At 38.5% G+C, this 16,103-nt stretch overlaps 1 protein-coding gene across 5 annotated transcripts in view; it reads right to left on the minus strand.

Annotated features, from left to right (window-relative positions):
- The window catches only part of Gas2 (growth arrest specific 2), a 112,324-nt gene that overhangs the window by 54,818 nt on the left and 41,403 nt on the right, over positions 1 to 16,103 (minus strand). For all 5 annotated transcript variants that reach the window (XM_032893531.1, XM_032893530.1, XM_032893534.1 and 2 more), the window contains one exon: positions 5,591 to 5,654. In XM_032893531.1, coding sequence (XP_032749422.1) covers positions 5,591 to 5,654 — 64 coding nt within the window. The remainder of the gene's footprint in view (positions 1 to 5,590; positions 5,655 to 16,103) is intronic.

Below are 16,103 nucleotides of genomic sequence, written 5' to 3' on the forward strand. Positions count from 1 at the left end.
AAACTAAGTCCTGATCCTCAGAGGTTGGACACTTACTTTCACCTCACTAAAAAGTAAGATATTCATAGGTTTGGCAACTGTAAAAGAAGAATATAAGAATGGCTCTCTCATTTTGCTGGCAAAATTTAGCCGGGATTAAGCTAACTGGAAGAAATATACCACCAAACTCATTCCTGACCTAGAAAGTCTATTCAAAGTATTTAGTAGTCTGTACTTTCCAACAAGAGACATCTGTGTTCCATTGTAGTAGGGTCGGGGGACAAATTTTACAGACTAATGAAACTCCCTCTTTGTAAGGCATGTAACAGATGGTTTATAGATTCTTGCCAGATAATTTTGCCCCATTTTTCCTATTTTAAGACAATGTAAACTTAGATTTATATGTGGAAAATGCCCCAGTCATGGGAAAGGGTGCATAAACTCCCAGTAGTCCTTGCAGGTCCTCCAAGTGAATCAATTACTGATCTTAACACATGATCACTTTTCTTTTAAGTAACATTTCATTAGACCATGACTGAAATAGAAGATTAAAGAAAATGTCCTTAAAATATTTCCTTGGAATAGTCATAAATTTGTTCTGGATCAAGAGAACACCAAAAGCCAAGGTCATAAGATGACACGGTGTCCTGCTGACACCCAAATTAGCCATTTCAGAAGTTTTCATTTTTATCATGAAGATAACCTTAATCCTGCAGTCAGAAAAGATGTTGAAATCAGAGTTATTTAGTTCTTTGTTTTACATATGTTTTTAGTATAGAATAGAGCTTATTTAGGGACATGGGAAGGGGCGTTAAGAAGGAAGTAGAAGGGAAGAGAGAGCCATTTTGCATAAATTAATACTAAAGTATTGGTCAAAAAAAATCTTTTGATTTTGTTGAGTTGCTTTGGTTAATGCCATCTTTTTTTTGAAGTCAGAATTGGGTATTTTTCTGATACATTAGTAGAAAGATTTACCTGTCCAACAATGACAGCTCTGTTTAGTTAAAATCCAAAGAAATTTTACAATGAGAACAGAAGTCATGTCACCATCTCAGAGCCCAGACTGGCCCCAGTTCTTGAAAGAGTTCTGCTGACTGTCCCTAGGCAGAAAAGCACAGTAGAGACTCCAAGCATCATTTCTGAAGTGATGGTGGTGCTCTTAAGAACATACATGTGAAATCTGGAGGTACCACTTAGAGTGGAATATAAGAAGGTATCCCTTATCAGTGCAGAAATCACACAACTCAAGAGATTTCAGGAACCTCCGTATGATCAAACTCATCTTTATGTGAGGAGATGAATGTAGTTTTTTTGGGTGTGCTCTGATAACCACTCCTGGTTTGGGCCAAAATTATTCAAATGCACGAATCTGTGTAGTCTTCAGCAGTAGACACGACAGAGGAGAAAGTGTCTAAATCTAGATCTAAACCTCAGGCATATGTGAAATGAGACTAAACGGGGTGGGTTGTCTTTCTGTCATGCTATCCTACCTCTGGAGCTTCCGGCACAACCAAACAATTAGCTTGGATGTGTTCAGAAAGAAACAAATGGGCATTTTTACCAAAATAACAGTTTATCTGACTGGCGTCCTATCAACTGTCTAGTGAAAGTAACAGCACGAGGAAAGCACGTACCCATTTTCTTCTGTGCTGAACAGTATACAGTGCTTTCTATGACTCCCTCAGTTGAAGGAGACAGAAATATAATCAAAAGCTCAATATTGCAACTTCAGGGTGATCATCACCTCAACTCCACCATGAAGGACTTACTTCTATAGTATATTTTCTGGAATAAATGTAGCCTTTATCTTAACTCATATGGTCATAAAATGTGGGTGTGTGCAGAGCAATACACAATAACCATCACCTAAAATACCTGTGCTACTCTTCAGATATAGGTTAGTGTAGAGTGTTCACCCTACATGTGAAAGCCCTGGGATAGGTCCCCAGCACCCTGTGCTCACAGGGGTGCATGCCCAGGATCCTGACACTGGAAAAGTTGAAGTTGGACACCAGGATCATTCTCAACTCTACAAAGAGTATGAGGCCAGCCTGGCCTTCAGGGCTGTTTCAAAATAAACTAATTGACTGACTAATTAATTATACTGAGGAAGAAACTCCATATGATGTTTTATATTGAAATTGATAAATACAATGCTATTTTCTTCACTAACTAAGATCTGCGTTAGTTTTACATTCCTATGTCAAAGGTAATTGTCAGATCGGAAGCAGGTAGCCAAGCCTCAGTTTTGGTGGGGGTCATAACTAGAAATGATCTTTCTGAATTACAGCAGTAATGTGATGAAAAGCAGTTATAAAATAAAATGTCGAAAGCAGAGAAATGACTATCAGCCAGATGAGGACTGCAACTGCCCCAGCTTCTCTGAGAAGGCAGTCTTCCTGTGGCAATGCTCTGTTCTCAAAACCTGACCATCTAATGAATCCATTTGTACTGTTTAGACACAAAGTAGAATCTGGTGTTTTTCTCATATTTAAATCATATATATAATTATATCACACACTACTTTCTTAATAGAACTTCTAGACTCTCTAGTCTTTTTCAAGCAGATTATCTCCAAGGCAGCTGCTGATTATGTCTTTCCTTAGTGCGTGTTTCTTCTATGTGCTGGTTGTTGAATGTGACTGGGGCAGAAGCTCCAATGCTAGTGCAGCAATGTTTTTGTCCTTCTGTGGAAGAACTGAAGAGGTTTGGCATTCTGACTGGCCAAGGGATGCAGGCTCATGTTGTACCTGAAAGGTAGACCCTAACTGATGAAGGACAAGACTGTCACCCATACCCTTTAAACGGGTATCTGGAAATCTTGTGGAACTAAAGATATCTTTAAATGTTTCATTTGTCATTCCTTGTTGGGTAACACACAGTAATATTAATTTTTATTTTTTTATTATATATTTCTTTACTTACATTTCAAAAGTTATTCCCCTTACCAGTTTCCTGTCCATAAGCCCCCATTCCCTCCCTTCCCCCTTCCCCCATTCCCCCTATACATCCCCCTTATTGTCCTCCCCCATATTCCCCTGCCCTGGGAGTCCAACCTTGACAAGACCAAGGGCTTTCCCTTCCACTGGTGTCCCAACAAGGCTATTCTCTGCTACATATGCAGTTGGAGCCCTGGGTCAGTCCAAGCACAGTCTTTCGGTAGTGGTTTAGTCCCTGGAAGCTCTGGTTGGTTGGCATTGTTGTTTTTATGGGGTTGCAAGCTCCTTTAACCCTTTCAATACTTCCTCTAATTCCCCCCACCTCCAAGAGGGTCCTGTTCTCAGTTCGGTGGTTTGCTGCTAGCATTGACCTCTGTATTGGACATGCTCTGGATGTGTCTCTCAGGAGAGATCTATATCCGGTCCCTTTCAGCATGCATTTTTTTAGCTTCATCAATCTTATACTAGTTTGGTGGCTGTATATATATGGGCCACATGTGGGGCAGGCTCTGAATGGCCTTTCCTTGAGTCGCTAAACTTTGCTTCCATACCCCCTCCTATGGATATTTTTTCCCCTTTTAAGAAGGAGTGGGAGCATCTGCATTTTGGTCATCCTTCTTGAACTTCCTGTGGTCTATAGATTGCATCTTGGGTAATTTGAGCTTTTTGGCTAATATCCACTTATCAGTGAGTGCATACCAAGTGTGATTGAGTAACCTCACTCAGGATGATATTTTCTACTTCATTCCATTTGCCTATGAATTTCATGAAGTCATTGTTTTTGATAACTGAGTAGTACTCCATTGTGTAGATGTACCACATTTTTTTAATCCATTCCTCTGTTGAAGGGTATCTGGGTTCTTTCCAGCTTCTGGCTATTACGAATAAGACTGCTATGAACATAGTGGAGCATTTGTCTTTGTTGTATGTTGGAGCATCTTTTGGTATATATGCCCAAGAGAGGTATAGCTGGGTTCTCAGGTAGTGTAATGTCCAATTTTCTGAAGAACTTTCAGACTGATTTCCGGAGCGGTTGTACCAGTTTGCAATCCCACCAACAATGGAGGAGTGTTCCGCTTTCTCCACATCCTCGTTAATCAAAAACACTAAAGCAATCTTTTTCACTGTAATTATTTTGGTAAAACAAAATATCCTATATATTCACTAAAAATGTATTGGTTATGGTGATTTAAAGAATTTAGGCTTGCTTCTGACTATTAATCAAAAGTGTATATTCTTTGGCAGTGTTTGTTGCTGGAGCACACAAGTCTCACAATATACAAAGTTTTCTTTCTCCTAATTTTCTATTCAATCTCCATGTAAGTTCACCCAGTTTTATCTCTCACCCCATTTTACTGGTACATATGATATTGACACCTACATGGACATACAGACAATCGGGCATACAGATATTAAAATAGGTAAAGTAAATGCATTGACTTTAAAGGCATAGAATATCCCCTTCATGCTCCAAAAAGATATGAAAAGAAATGTCATTTAATTAAATGGTATCAAGGATGGCTTAGGCAAAAATTGTCCTGTCCACATGACAGTGTTTTTATCAGAAAAGCATCTAAACCCATTCAACATTTATTTTCTCCCAAGATGTCTTCGAATCTTCTTATCTTCATTTCTTCTCTGGAGTTCACAGAACTATCAAAAGCCTTGTCAGGTGGTCTGCAAGGTTACAAGCAGAAAAGCATGAAACCAGAACAAACTGGTTTGTCTAGCAGGGTCTTTTCCTCAGCTTACTTAGCTGGGATCACTGCAATTGCTTGTTTTGGGTTTTTCCTACAGGAAAAAAATTTCAAAACACATCCTTGCATAGGAATGAAGGGGCCTGGAGAGGTAACAGCTCAGTGACTAAGGGCAAGCACTGCTTTGATAGAGTCCCACATAGGAAGGCACAGAGCTGCCTACAGCTTCAAGTCCAGGCACTCTGTAGGTACCTGCACAAACATACACAGACATTCTTCACATAGACATACATGCACACTCTTATTTTTAAAAAAAATTATAAAAATAATATCTAGTATCTTTGTTAAAAACATAGAAAATTATATAAAAATTAGCCTCATTCAATTCAAAAGTAAAATTTTTGAGGGGTGAAAATTGGTAAAAGAATGGAGAAAATATGTAAATGGGAGACTGAAGTTATTAAACAGAAATAAAGGATGAAAGGGGAGGAAATAAGAAACAGATTTCCCATTGAGCAAACTGTCCCATAAAGTGTCAAGCAGGGACCTGCAGAGATGTCTAAGTGGCTATCGTCACTTCCTGCTTTTCAATAGGATCCACACTGGGCATATCACACTGCCTGCAACTCCAGTTCCAAGGACTCCAATGTCTTTTTCTGGACTCTGCAGGCTCCTAAATGCACATAGTGCATATTCAGACAAGCAGGCACACAATACCTACTGAAGCGTTTAGGCATGAAAGAAATTGCATTTCATTTAAAGATATCAATGACAAAGATTGTCCTAACCACATGACTGCAGTGTTGACAGTAGTAGAGGCATACTTTTAACTATGGCTCTCAACATGATTCAAGCAATTTCATTTGTTAAATGGCTTCTTAGAATCTGTTAGAATATCAACAATGAGAAGCCAGCATGCTTTTGTTGCCTGAGGCTGAGATGGGTCAGTGTCCTGTCATGAGAAGTCTTACCTACCTGGCTGCAATCCGACCAAGCTCTAGCAAACAGAGACACACTTCTCGGGGCTGCTTATGCAGAACTGGAAGAGAAGACAGACATAAACATCTTTACAATAGAAAATATTGAAAAGTATCCATGGGAAAAAGACTTGCCAATGACCCTACTCTTGCCCTCACAGGCAGAGATGAGCTACTTTTCATTCTGCCATTCATAAGACCCATGCCAAACCCACAACTGAAGATGCACAGTAGTTTTGGGAAATCCAATGAAGTCTTGCTATAAAATCCTGCCTTCAGTTAGTTAATATTAGTAAGTCTGTGTTTGATGCACATGTAGCAGTAGCTATGATATAAGTAAGGTAAACCTCGCACACAAACTGTGCAGTGAGGATTAACCTTTTGAATATATTGTGCACACTCCTGATTTTTATATAAAATTGAATTAATAAGGATACAATTTATAAACTACAATTCTTTGTTCACCTCCAAATAAAGGCATATGTCAAATGGGACCTGCAATTTGATGTTCTCTGATAATCAATTATTGATGATTTAGAAAAAGACACACTCCACTGACCGGATTCTTAAGACATGTGTGTATAAAAATGGTCCCATCAGCCATGAGACAAGCTGATGAGAAGATTTCTTTAGTTGCTATTCCTGAATTACATGATGCCATTGCATGGTGAGGCTGTTCTGTGCATGGGCTTGGGCAGATCAATGCAGACAAGACATGCTTGCCTTGCTGAGTCAGTGCGAGGAGCAATGTTGCTTGTTCTAGCCTCCTACTCAAAGTTGGGGCAATTAAAATGTTATATCTAACATCGAATAAATAAAGAATGTAACAAATCCTTACATGGGGAAAAGTCTTCACAAAGCTATTATTCTAATAAGATAAAATAATATTTATTGATAAGACAAATAGAACTCTTCTAATTAATAAAGCTGGAATTTTATAATTCAAGTCCTACTCTCTATTTATTCACTTAACCTAAATATTATAATTTCCTGTCTACACTCATTATATAATAAAAATGTTTAACGGGATTTGCTTGGGGTAGATTTGAATATTAAACATATTTGTAATTTCATTTGGTTGGAATAGATATTCAAATTAAATATCATTAATAATATGGTTGTAAAATGTCACTTTTAAACTTAGAAAGTCAGAAATGCTTACTAAAAGCATAATTGATCATGGAAACCCTGGAATAAAAAAATATTCCCATTCCTAATAAGCAAAGGATCTTCAGTTGTCCAGTGAAGCATTCTCATAGAACCTAACTAAGGAGTCCTGAGTAGTTTCTAATTGAATACAGATTCTTTACATAAATATCTCACAGCTCCAGACAGAAATGTGTCAGCTGACTGCGGCTAGGATGACAGTCAGCTCATAAAGCCTAATGTGTTGTTCAATCAATCAACTTCAATTCAGTGACTAGGGGCATGTGTCGTTATACAGACAGCAATGTCAGACAAAGGACAACACTGAATACCACAGAAACAAAACCAAAAGACTGAAACCAATCCAACTCATCTATTTCTTCATATCTTAACTTTTTAAAGCATGGCACTAAAATTAAACACCGAGTTCTGAGTGGGAGAAAGAATGAATGGAAGTGAGGAAAGGAAGATGTTTAGGTCCCTGCTGCTTCCCTCATCTTCAATGAGAGTGGTGGGAAGGAGACACAGTGTCATTCACTTCTAGATGCCAGTGAGAGCTATGTGAAGGAGGTACAGGGTCATTCACTTCTAGATGGAAACATCAAAATAGTAGTGGTCAGGACAAGTATGCCCACATGTAGGCAATGACCAACTGTTAAAAAGAAACACCTGACACAACTGTCATGATTTTTTAGCCAAATGAGCACTGGAATTCTGATGACTTGGTATGAGTATGTAGTGGTGTGGAAATAGAACTACTACAGAGCAATTTAAATTTGTCCTGAAGAGGACCAATGATGGGGCTAACATGAGAAATTTGATAGGAGGGATGCATAGCAATTACTCATCTCTTGCTTTCCTCATTTGTCAAAGTAAGACAGTTTGCATGCCAAGCTCAAATGCTGACTCAATGTGGACATGTCGGAAAATTAGTTTGACAAACTGAAGTAAGCTCAGGTTCCCCACCATCATTCTAACAGAATTGACCCAGAGACTCTAACAGAAACAAAACTGTCTGAGATGGGAAGGGAAGGAGGAGATAGGAAAAGCACAAAAACAGCAGTGATGTATATGTGTGCAAGTGCCATTTAGACACAATCTTAAAAGTTAATGTAAAATAGGGAAAAACAGAACATTTCACAGAAAGAATGAATTTCAATCTCAAGTTTTCATGGAATTATTATCCTTTATAGAGTAATGACAAAATTGCTTCAAATTTGTATAGTCGTAAATTATTGTCTTTTGTCATTCTCGGCCTTCCAAATATTGACTAGACTCTGACAAAAATGGCCAGAAAAAAATGCAAACAAAGAAAATACAGTGAATGATAACTAGCAGACCTGACAATGCAACAGAGTGCACCACATGTGATTCCTCCACCATGTTATGTGTTAGAATACTGAGGATGATGACAGTCTGGGGCAGGGCAGTTATGATAATCAAGCCAGAAAGATGAAATTGCCCAGACTTTTTAGAAGTAATAAGAATTTGCCTTAGGTAAATGCTTATTTAATAGGCAAAAATCACTTTTAGCATATTGCTTGTAAAGTTGGATTTGGAACCCTTTAATGGCATAGTGTATGTATAAGTCATAGGAGTCTACCTTGGCTGTGAGGACTCGTGGGTCTTTTCTGTGTTATATGGGGAAGTAATTCTGTGTATTCTCACCTTGCCTATGTCAAAACATCCCTGTGAAGATTAGACAAAATAACACTACACTGACCATAGTACTTAACACACAGGAAACACAGGCCTGACCCTACCTCTCCTTTTCATTACTACATTTTTTGTGTTATAGTGATTTGACTAAGAAGATTAACTTCATTTGAGTCAATTGACATTAATCACTTTGGTTTGTTCCTATGATCATCTTATTGTATCCCTGTAGCGAACCAGTGATAAAATTCTTGGGCTGGAAAGATGGCCCAGCAGTTAAGATTCCTAGCTGTTCTTTCAGAGAACATGGCTTCAATTCCCAGCACCCACATGGCAGTTCACAACCATCTGTAAGCTCTGTTCCAGGGGATATGACACCCTTACACAGACATGTATACAGGAAAAACCAATGTACATGAAATTAAAGAAAAAAAAAGAAAAAAAATTCTAGAATTTAAAAAAAAAAGCATAAAGTAGGGAAATGCTAATTTAGTGTATCCTGTGACAATGAGTATTTTTAATATTCTGAGGCAATAAACTTTATGAGATAGATAGATAGATAGATAGATAGATAGATAGATAGATAGATAGATAGATAGATAGGCTATTACAAGTTTATGCCAGTTTTAAATTTAATAATTACATTTGTACATGAGTTGTGCTTAAGACCTGAACACCTTGATATTGATTTCTTGAGAGTAAAACAATTTAGTGGAGTGCACCTTCAATAATAAATCTGGAAGTATTAGGCAGATTCACTAAATCATTAGTGAATGATTTAGGAACCAATGAACCAAATGCCTGTCTTTAAAATGGCAGTCAGGAAAAATCCCTACAAGCTGTGTGAGCTAAGGCTCCTGCCTCAGTCCCCTGAGTCCCCATTTCTAACATATTTCCCCAGTCACCTTTTAATAGAGAGTTCTACTGCAATGTACAGTAGGAAGCATTTCCCTACTCTATCACCATGGCAATATGAGATTTTCTTTCAGTCAGTGGTAGAAGCTGGATTTCCTCTTGCTATCTTTCCCCAGAAGGGCTTCTTTAAAACAAAACAGCTCACCACTAAAGGCTTTTACAAGATACTCTAAAACTCTGACACTGAGGTCAAAGAAAAGCAGCACAGCCTCCAACTCAAGATACTCGTGAAGCAGGAGTGGTGCAGCACACGTTAATCCCAGCGCTTGGGAGCAGAAGTGGGCAGATGGACCTCTGTAAATTGGAAGTCAGCCTGGTCATCTAGAGGCCAGCCAGGACTGAGTAATAGTAAGACCCTTTCTTTAAAAAAAAGTGAGAATTTAGCTTATAACTTATGCAGAATGCTACTAGCTTCAGGAATAGAGCCTGAGTTTAAATGTCACAGAATCTGCAAGAGCAAAATGCACAAGATTGGATATACAGTTTAGGTATCTTCTTTAAGCTTTAGCAGATGACAAAGAAAGAAAACTACAGACAGTTTGTAGCTTGATGTCCACTTTTTTGAGTTTTTGTACAAGTAAAGGCTACAATATTTAGCGCAACCTAGAGAGAAATGTTTAGGTGTTGGTTTTTTTGCTTTTTGGTTTTTTTTTTTTTTTTGGAAAAAAGGATAGAACAAAACACTATTGACATGTTTTAAAATTAAAAATATATCATAAATTTATGGTTGAATATCATCTCATTGTAGAGAATAAGTCCTATTAAATCTGAGGGGAAGCGAGTAAAAAGGTAAACTGAAGGGCAGTCTGAAGATCAGTGTATTAGTTAACATTATAATATCAATGAGCTTCTCTTACAGTAACATCTTTATTAAAATATGTATGTGATGTGGCACGTTATAAAGCACGCTATACTTATGTGAAATACAACACTCACAATGATGACTTGGTGGTTTCTGTAGGTATTCGTATTTCCTGTTACAATCTATATATTCAAAAGCTGAGGACTGGGTAAGTGTAGGGTCAAGCACAAACTGTCCCCTGTGTGTTGTTACTCTGGGTGATACCCACAGTGAAATCTAATTTAAATACAAGAGCTGCCAAGGGTTGCCATTTATGAGGCACAGATCAAATCTAAAGATTTCAGTGCCTACAACAACAAACTAACTGGTCTGCAATTAAGAAGAAAGACTCTCATAGATCACTGATGCTGGGTGTGATGACTACCATTAATTATAAACTTGATGCCTAGCAGACTGGCGTACTGGTGCAACTGAAGTAAGGCCAGCCTCTGAGAATGCCCAAGTCAATTGACACAGAAGGACTAATCTTCACTCTGAGCAGGGCATTCCCTGAGCAGGAATCCCCGGCTATATAAAATAAGAATGTGTGTACAGAGCCATGCTGCCTACTCTTGTCTGTGGATGTAAGCTCCTGCCTCTGTCATTTCACACACACACACACACACACACACACACACACACAGAGAGAGAGAGAGAGAGAGAGAGAGAGAGAGACAGAGAACTAGAATTCCAAAACAAAATATGCCTGTCTCCCTTAGTTTGATTTTGACAGATGTTTTAGTTTAGCAACAAGAAATGAAGACATCACATGGCTGAGGATTTCTATCAACTCAATAGGTTTTAAAACAGAGCGAGGATGCACACAAATAATACACACACGTTCTACACGGTGTTCTCACACATGAGGGAAGCACTGTAAAGTGGAAGACGTGTGGTGAAGTCCAGTGAACAATATGCCAGCCCAGGGCTTCCTTTCTCCAGCGTTGTCATCAGGGCAAGTGTACCTGTCAGTTTTATGCAGTTATTTATTGTCCTTTAATTTAAAATAGTCCTATACAACTTTCCAAATTATGCAAAGTATGCATTTCTGTAAGGGGTATAGTATTTGGAGGTGAAAAAAAAATGAGTTCACATCTTGGCTACCACTTGGGAGTAGTAAAATGTGGTCATAAATGATTTAATTCTCCCTGACCCAAACTTTTGTTTGTTCAGTGACATTGACTGGCAGACAACAAGGGGTAGCAGATGTGCTGTGCTTAGCTGCCCTTGATGAGCATGGACATAAAACCAGCAAACCTGAGTCAAAGTACACCCCACCCTGCAAAAGCTACAGAGCTGCCCAGTATCCTTTCAAGCAACTTCAATTCTTTACAGTCCCTGAAGCTGCCACCCAGTAAGCTACCCAACAGTGTTCACAAACCGAGTGCTATTCTCCTGGACATTTTCCTAGACACTGTGCAGACAGCTAGTTCTGAGAAGTCATGGCTAAATCTCCAAGTAATAGCTGGTGTGGGAGATGGTTGTAAACCCTGCGGTCCCAGCACCTACAGGTCAGGATCCAAACCATCCTTAGCTACATAATGAGTTCCCCCGGGTTGGCCTGAACTGTTTGAGACTATTCTCAGGAAAGAGATAAAAAGAACAAAAACAAATTAAACGTAACAAATTAAAGACATGAGTTAAAATGCTAAAACCCTATTTTTTTAAAGTAAAAGAAGCTTCTAAAAGAAATCAAAACCAAATAACCCTGAAGAAAAGTCTAATGAATGCAAACGCGTGGCACAATACTAATACCTGACAAATACGACATTCATATCGACAGACTTGATTCAACCCAAAGACGCATTCTTACAGTTTTCAGTACAGAAAACTACAGGAACAGGAACAGGAACAGGAACAGGGGGCTTGTCACACAAGGGAGGCAGGCATCAAGTATTGTTTTTCTGATGCAGCCAGTGACCAGGCAGTGTGGGCTGAGGCCAGTTATTCCTCAGCTCCAGAGAGGCCCATCTCACTCCAGTGAAGCACCTCACTTTAGTGAGGCTATAGATTTGCTATGGAGAATGTCTGGAACCACAGATCGCAGGCTTTGTTAAAAGTCCTGCTGGTCAATGGTGCATGGAAAGAACAGAAACCACACAACAGGCACAGGCACAGGGAACCAGAACTTAAAGGGCGACAGTCACAGGAGTCACACAGTGCATGCTACACAGCAGACAGCAAACCCGTTTCTCGGTGGGCAGATTCTTTCTCTGAGAAACAGATGAATAGTCATTGCGCTCCGGGTCCTACAATCAGTCAACAACATGTTGATATTGACACCAGTACTGCAAGCAATCTCTGTGCTTTCAGAGTTTCCCTGACCACGCCCTCCCCCACCTCCCAGATAATACAAATGTGTGCGATCAGAGAAAATCAAACCAGTCACTGGGGGAAGAAAGCTGACATATTCTAAATGAGTTTTCTTTCGTTAGTTGCATGAACTGCTTATAAATAAAAGCATCACTCTTCAGGAAAGTATATTATACATTAAAAGTCTTAGAAAAATCACATAAGAGCATCAATTTATGACATTATTTTAAAATATTTTAAACAGAATAAATCAAATATTTCTGATTTTAAATTACAAAACGAGTCACATAAAAATAACCAATGTCATTTTAAAGGTGATTAAAATATCTAAACTGACACTTGAAAATGTCAATTGCTGATGGAAGGAATATTGACAAATATAGTCTAATAATTTTTATATATTTCTTTTGAAATAAAAATATAAATATTTTACTGCTTTGTAACCTGTTTTTATTCCATGTTTTAAAATTCTCTAAAATAATAAATGGAGAACAATTTTGATACTAGGCTTATGAATGACACACATTTACATTAGAAGAAATATCTATTGCTATCTTTTTCATGTCAAGTATAATCACGAACACTGAGAAGGCGTCCAGAAGGGCTAATGTCTATCTAATGGATCAGCTAGGTCAGGGTAGGTATCACATGGTCACGGTCAGAGCTACAGCTACACAGTGTGTGCAGAAACACAGCCTCTGTGGCAGGTTCCACCCAGCTATTGGTCACCTGAACTCTATAGCCTCAGAGTTGAAAGGCTTCCATAATATGCTAATGCATGAAAGGCCAGTAAAGGGTCCTCTGTGTCAATCACTCTAATTTCTTCCAAAGATGCATTAAGCAAGTTCTCCATGTCTCCAACCATGTGCTGTAAGACTCTTTACTACCTAGCTTGCTAGCAAGTCAAGATTGTATCACTTACAACCTAATTACTCTCCATTCTTCTTTCATAGTCTGGACATAACCTTTAGAGGTACATAGGCATGTCTAATGCTTACCTCATATTCCTTTCATTGTCTCGGGAATATGAGTTTAATTTTGATATCTAGAGACCATGACAACATGTTGAAAATAACTTTGAATGCCAAGGACATGTATTTTTATTTTTTCAATGTCTCAGTGGACATTGTGGTTTCCGTCTTTTATAATTTCCTTTAGAGAAGTCAGTAAAAATTTTAAAAGTCAGTTAAGGTATGCAACTGTATCTAAAGACCAGTCTAACCTTCTTCAGTAATATACTCAGAATCCTACATGCAGATTTTTCTTAACTTTTCATTTATTCACATTTTCCTAGCATACCCTGTGATTTTATATCTCAGTTTACTTAACTTACTCTTTTATCAGTAGGCTATTCATGGCGTTTGTCCCGGTTTCACTTTGCTTATTTTTGAAGCAATATTTGAGTACAGTTATATCTTATTATCTAAAAACTGACATTTACAGGAGAAAATTCTCTCTCAGAGTCTTAGAGTTAAAGTAGGCCAAGTGTGGTGTCATTGATGTATAAATACCCATTATTTGGGAGGTTTGGACAGAAAATCAAGAGCCCAAGATCATTCTCAGCTACAAAGCAAGTTCAAAGCCAGCTTGAGTTACATGAGGCTTTTGAGGCTATGTTTAAATAATAATGATGATAATAATAACAACAACAACAACAACAGGATGACCTGCAGGTCACATCGTGTTTGTACTATGTCCTGTACAATATTTTCTTTCAAGAATCAGAAATGCAACCAACAGGAGAGACACCTGGAGCTGGCAGCTGCCACACTCCCCATTTCCCTCTCTCTCCTCCACCACTCACACTTGGGAATTTCTTGACATTTGCTGTTGTGGAAAGGGAACACATAGAGTCAGCTGTGAGCAGTGGAGAACTTCTGAGAAATAAGTGCAGGGACAGGGCTGCTGCACTGGGCAGCTACTGGCTACCTCAGAGAGAAGGCGGCTTCCTGTGTGCCCTCCGAGGAGCGTGAACAGAAGCCTCTTCACAGGGCAGCACTGTGATCTAGTTTATCGCTCACTCAGACACATTCCCCCCTCCATCAGGGCATCTTTTTACTTTGCTTTCTGGTCAAAACACTGGGACACAAAGGATGTTTTTCACTGAGCACCACTGAAATGAAATCTTGAGTTAGAAAAAAAAAAAAAAGGAAAAAGAAAAACCGTGCCCTAAATTCCCTTTCAAAAGGTGAAGCATGAAAGACATCAAGCAGAGCACACAGCACTATTGTTGTGGAAAAGTCCAAGGCCAAGGCCAGCAGCTTGGCTCTGCTGCCTCCTCAACACAGCGCATAATAAAAACACCCAGGGAGAAAGGGCTCCTCTGGGAAATGAGATTTCTCTTTGTCCTTCCTCTTTATTGTCATTAATATCCACGGGCCCAGCTGTTTCCTTTCTCCAGCTAATCCTAAATCAATGCTATAATATTGACCCCTTTTTTACTGGATCCCCAGGCCTCTAATACATCTCCTTCCACCCACTCTGAGCCCCAGAAATTTCAAATACATTTTTAATTGAGCAGCAAAATAGAAAGCCTGATTAGCAGACTTAGTTTGGTACTGATCTTAAAAATAGTTTTTAATTTTTAAAAGGCTTGAAATTTTAGATGTGGCAAATCTGATTGGATGTATAAGAATCTTTTAATTTATATTTACAAGATAAGATACAAAAGATAAAAACCAAATGTTTACGAAACAGACGTTGTAATAAATTTTATGTATAAATTATCATGAGCTTCCCTTTCATAATGCCACCTTCTTTTATAAAGAGAAACAAAGAGGCTAATTTTTCTTCATATAACTATACAGTTGCACAGCAAGGCCACTAGATACACTGCTTTAGAGTCTACAGTTTCAGTATAAAATGTATTATTTATGACTTAAATTGAGTTGAGTGTTCCAGAGCATAAAGACAGCACAAATATGAATTACAGTGGTATTTCCAGGGAGGAATCTGGTACCACATTAAATTCTGCTAAATTCTATTGAAAGTCCTATTAGTCCAGGCAACAAAATGACTCACAGACTCAGAGAAAACCAAGCCAAGGCCACAGAGATATTCAGAGCTATTTGTAACCCATTTGGTTTTATAGTATAAGTGAAAAATGCATCTTTAATCGAAGTCTGTACAATAAACAACCTCATAAATTAATGCAGATGTTGAAGTATTTTGCCTATGCAGACATTCTTTGTCAGTTCATAATTTGAAGGATGAGGTTAACCGTCTCCATACACAGGTCAGACACAGGATGCCTTCTTCACAACTGACGTTTAACTGACTATACTGTACAGAGACAATGTTTGTTTTCAAACTATTTTCAATTTACTTCCTATAATCTTCAGTCCAGAACCCTAAACACCTATTTAGGGGTTGTTATTGAGTTGAAGGAGGCAGCGTCAACAGATGCACACACCTGTCACCAAGAAGAATCAATCAAAGTCCACTTGTTCAATGACCCTTCGGGGAGAACCCTCTGGATATGCCACATTACTGTGTAATTATTCTCATTCATCCTTCTCTAAAACTTAGAACACCTTCTCTTCTCTGCTGAGGCATTTCACAGACATTTAGTGACCATCTTTGCACATCTCATTCCCTCACCTTAGAACACATACAAATGACCTTAGTATATGAAATGTCA

The sequence above is a fragment of the Rattus rattus genome, chromosome 2 (assembly GCF_011064425.1).
Source record: "Rattus rattus isolate New Zealand chromosome 2, Rrattus_CSIRO_v1, whole genome shotgun sequence".
Classification (NCBI taxonomy): Eukaryota; Metazoa; Chordata; class Mammalia; order Rodentia; family Muridae; genus Rattus; species Rattus rattus.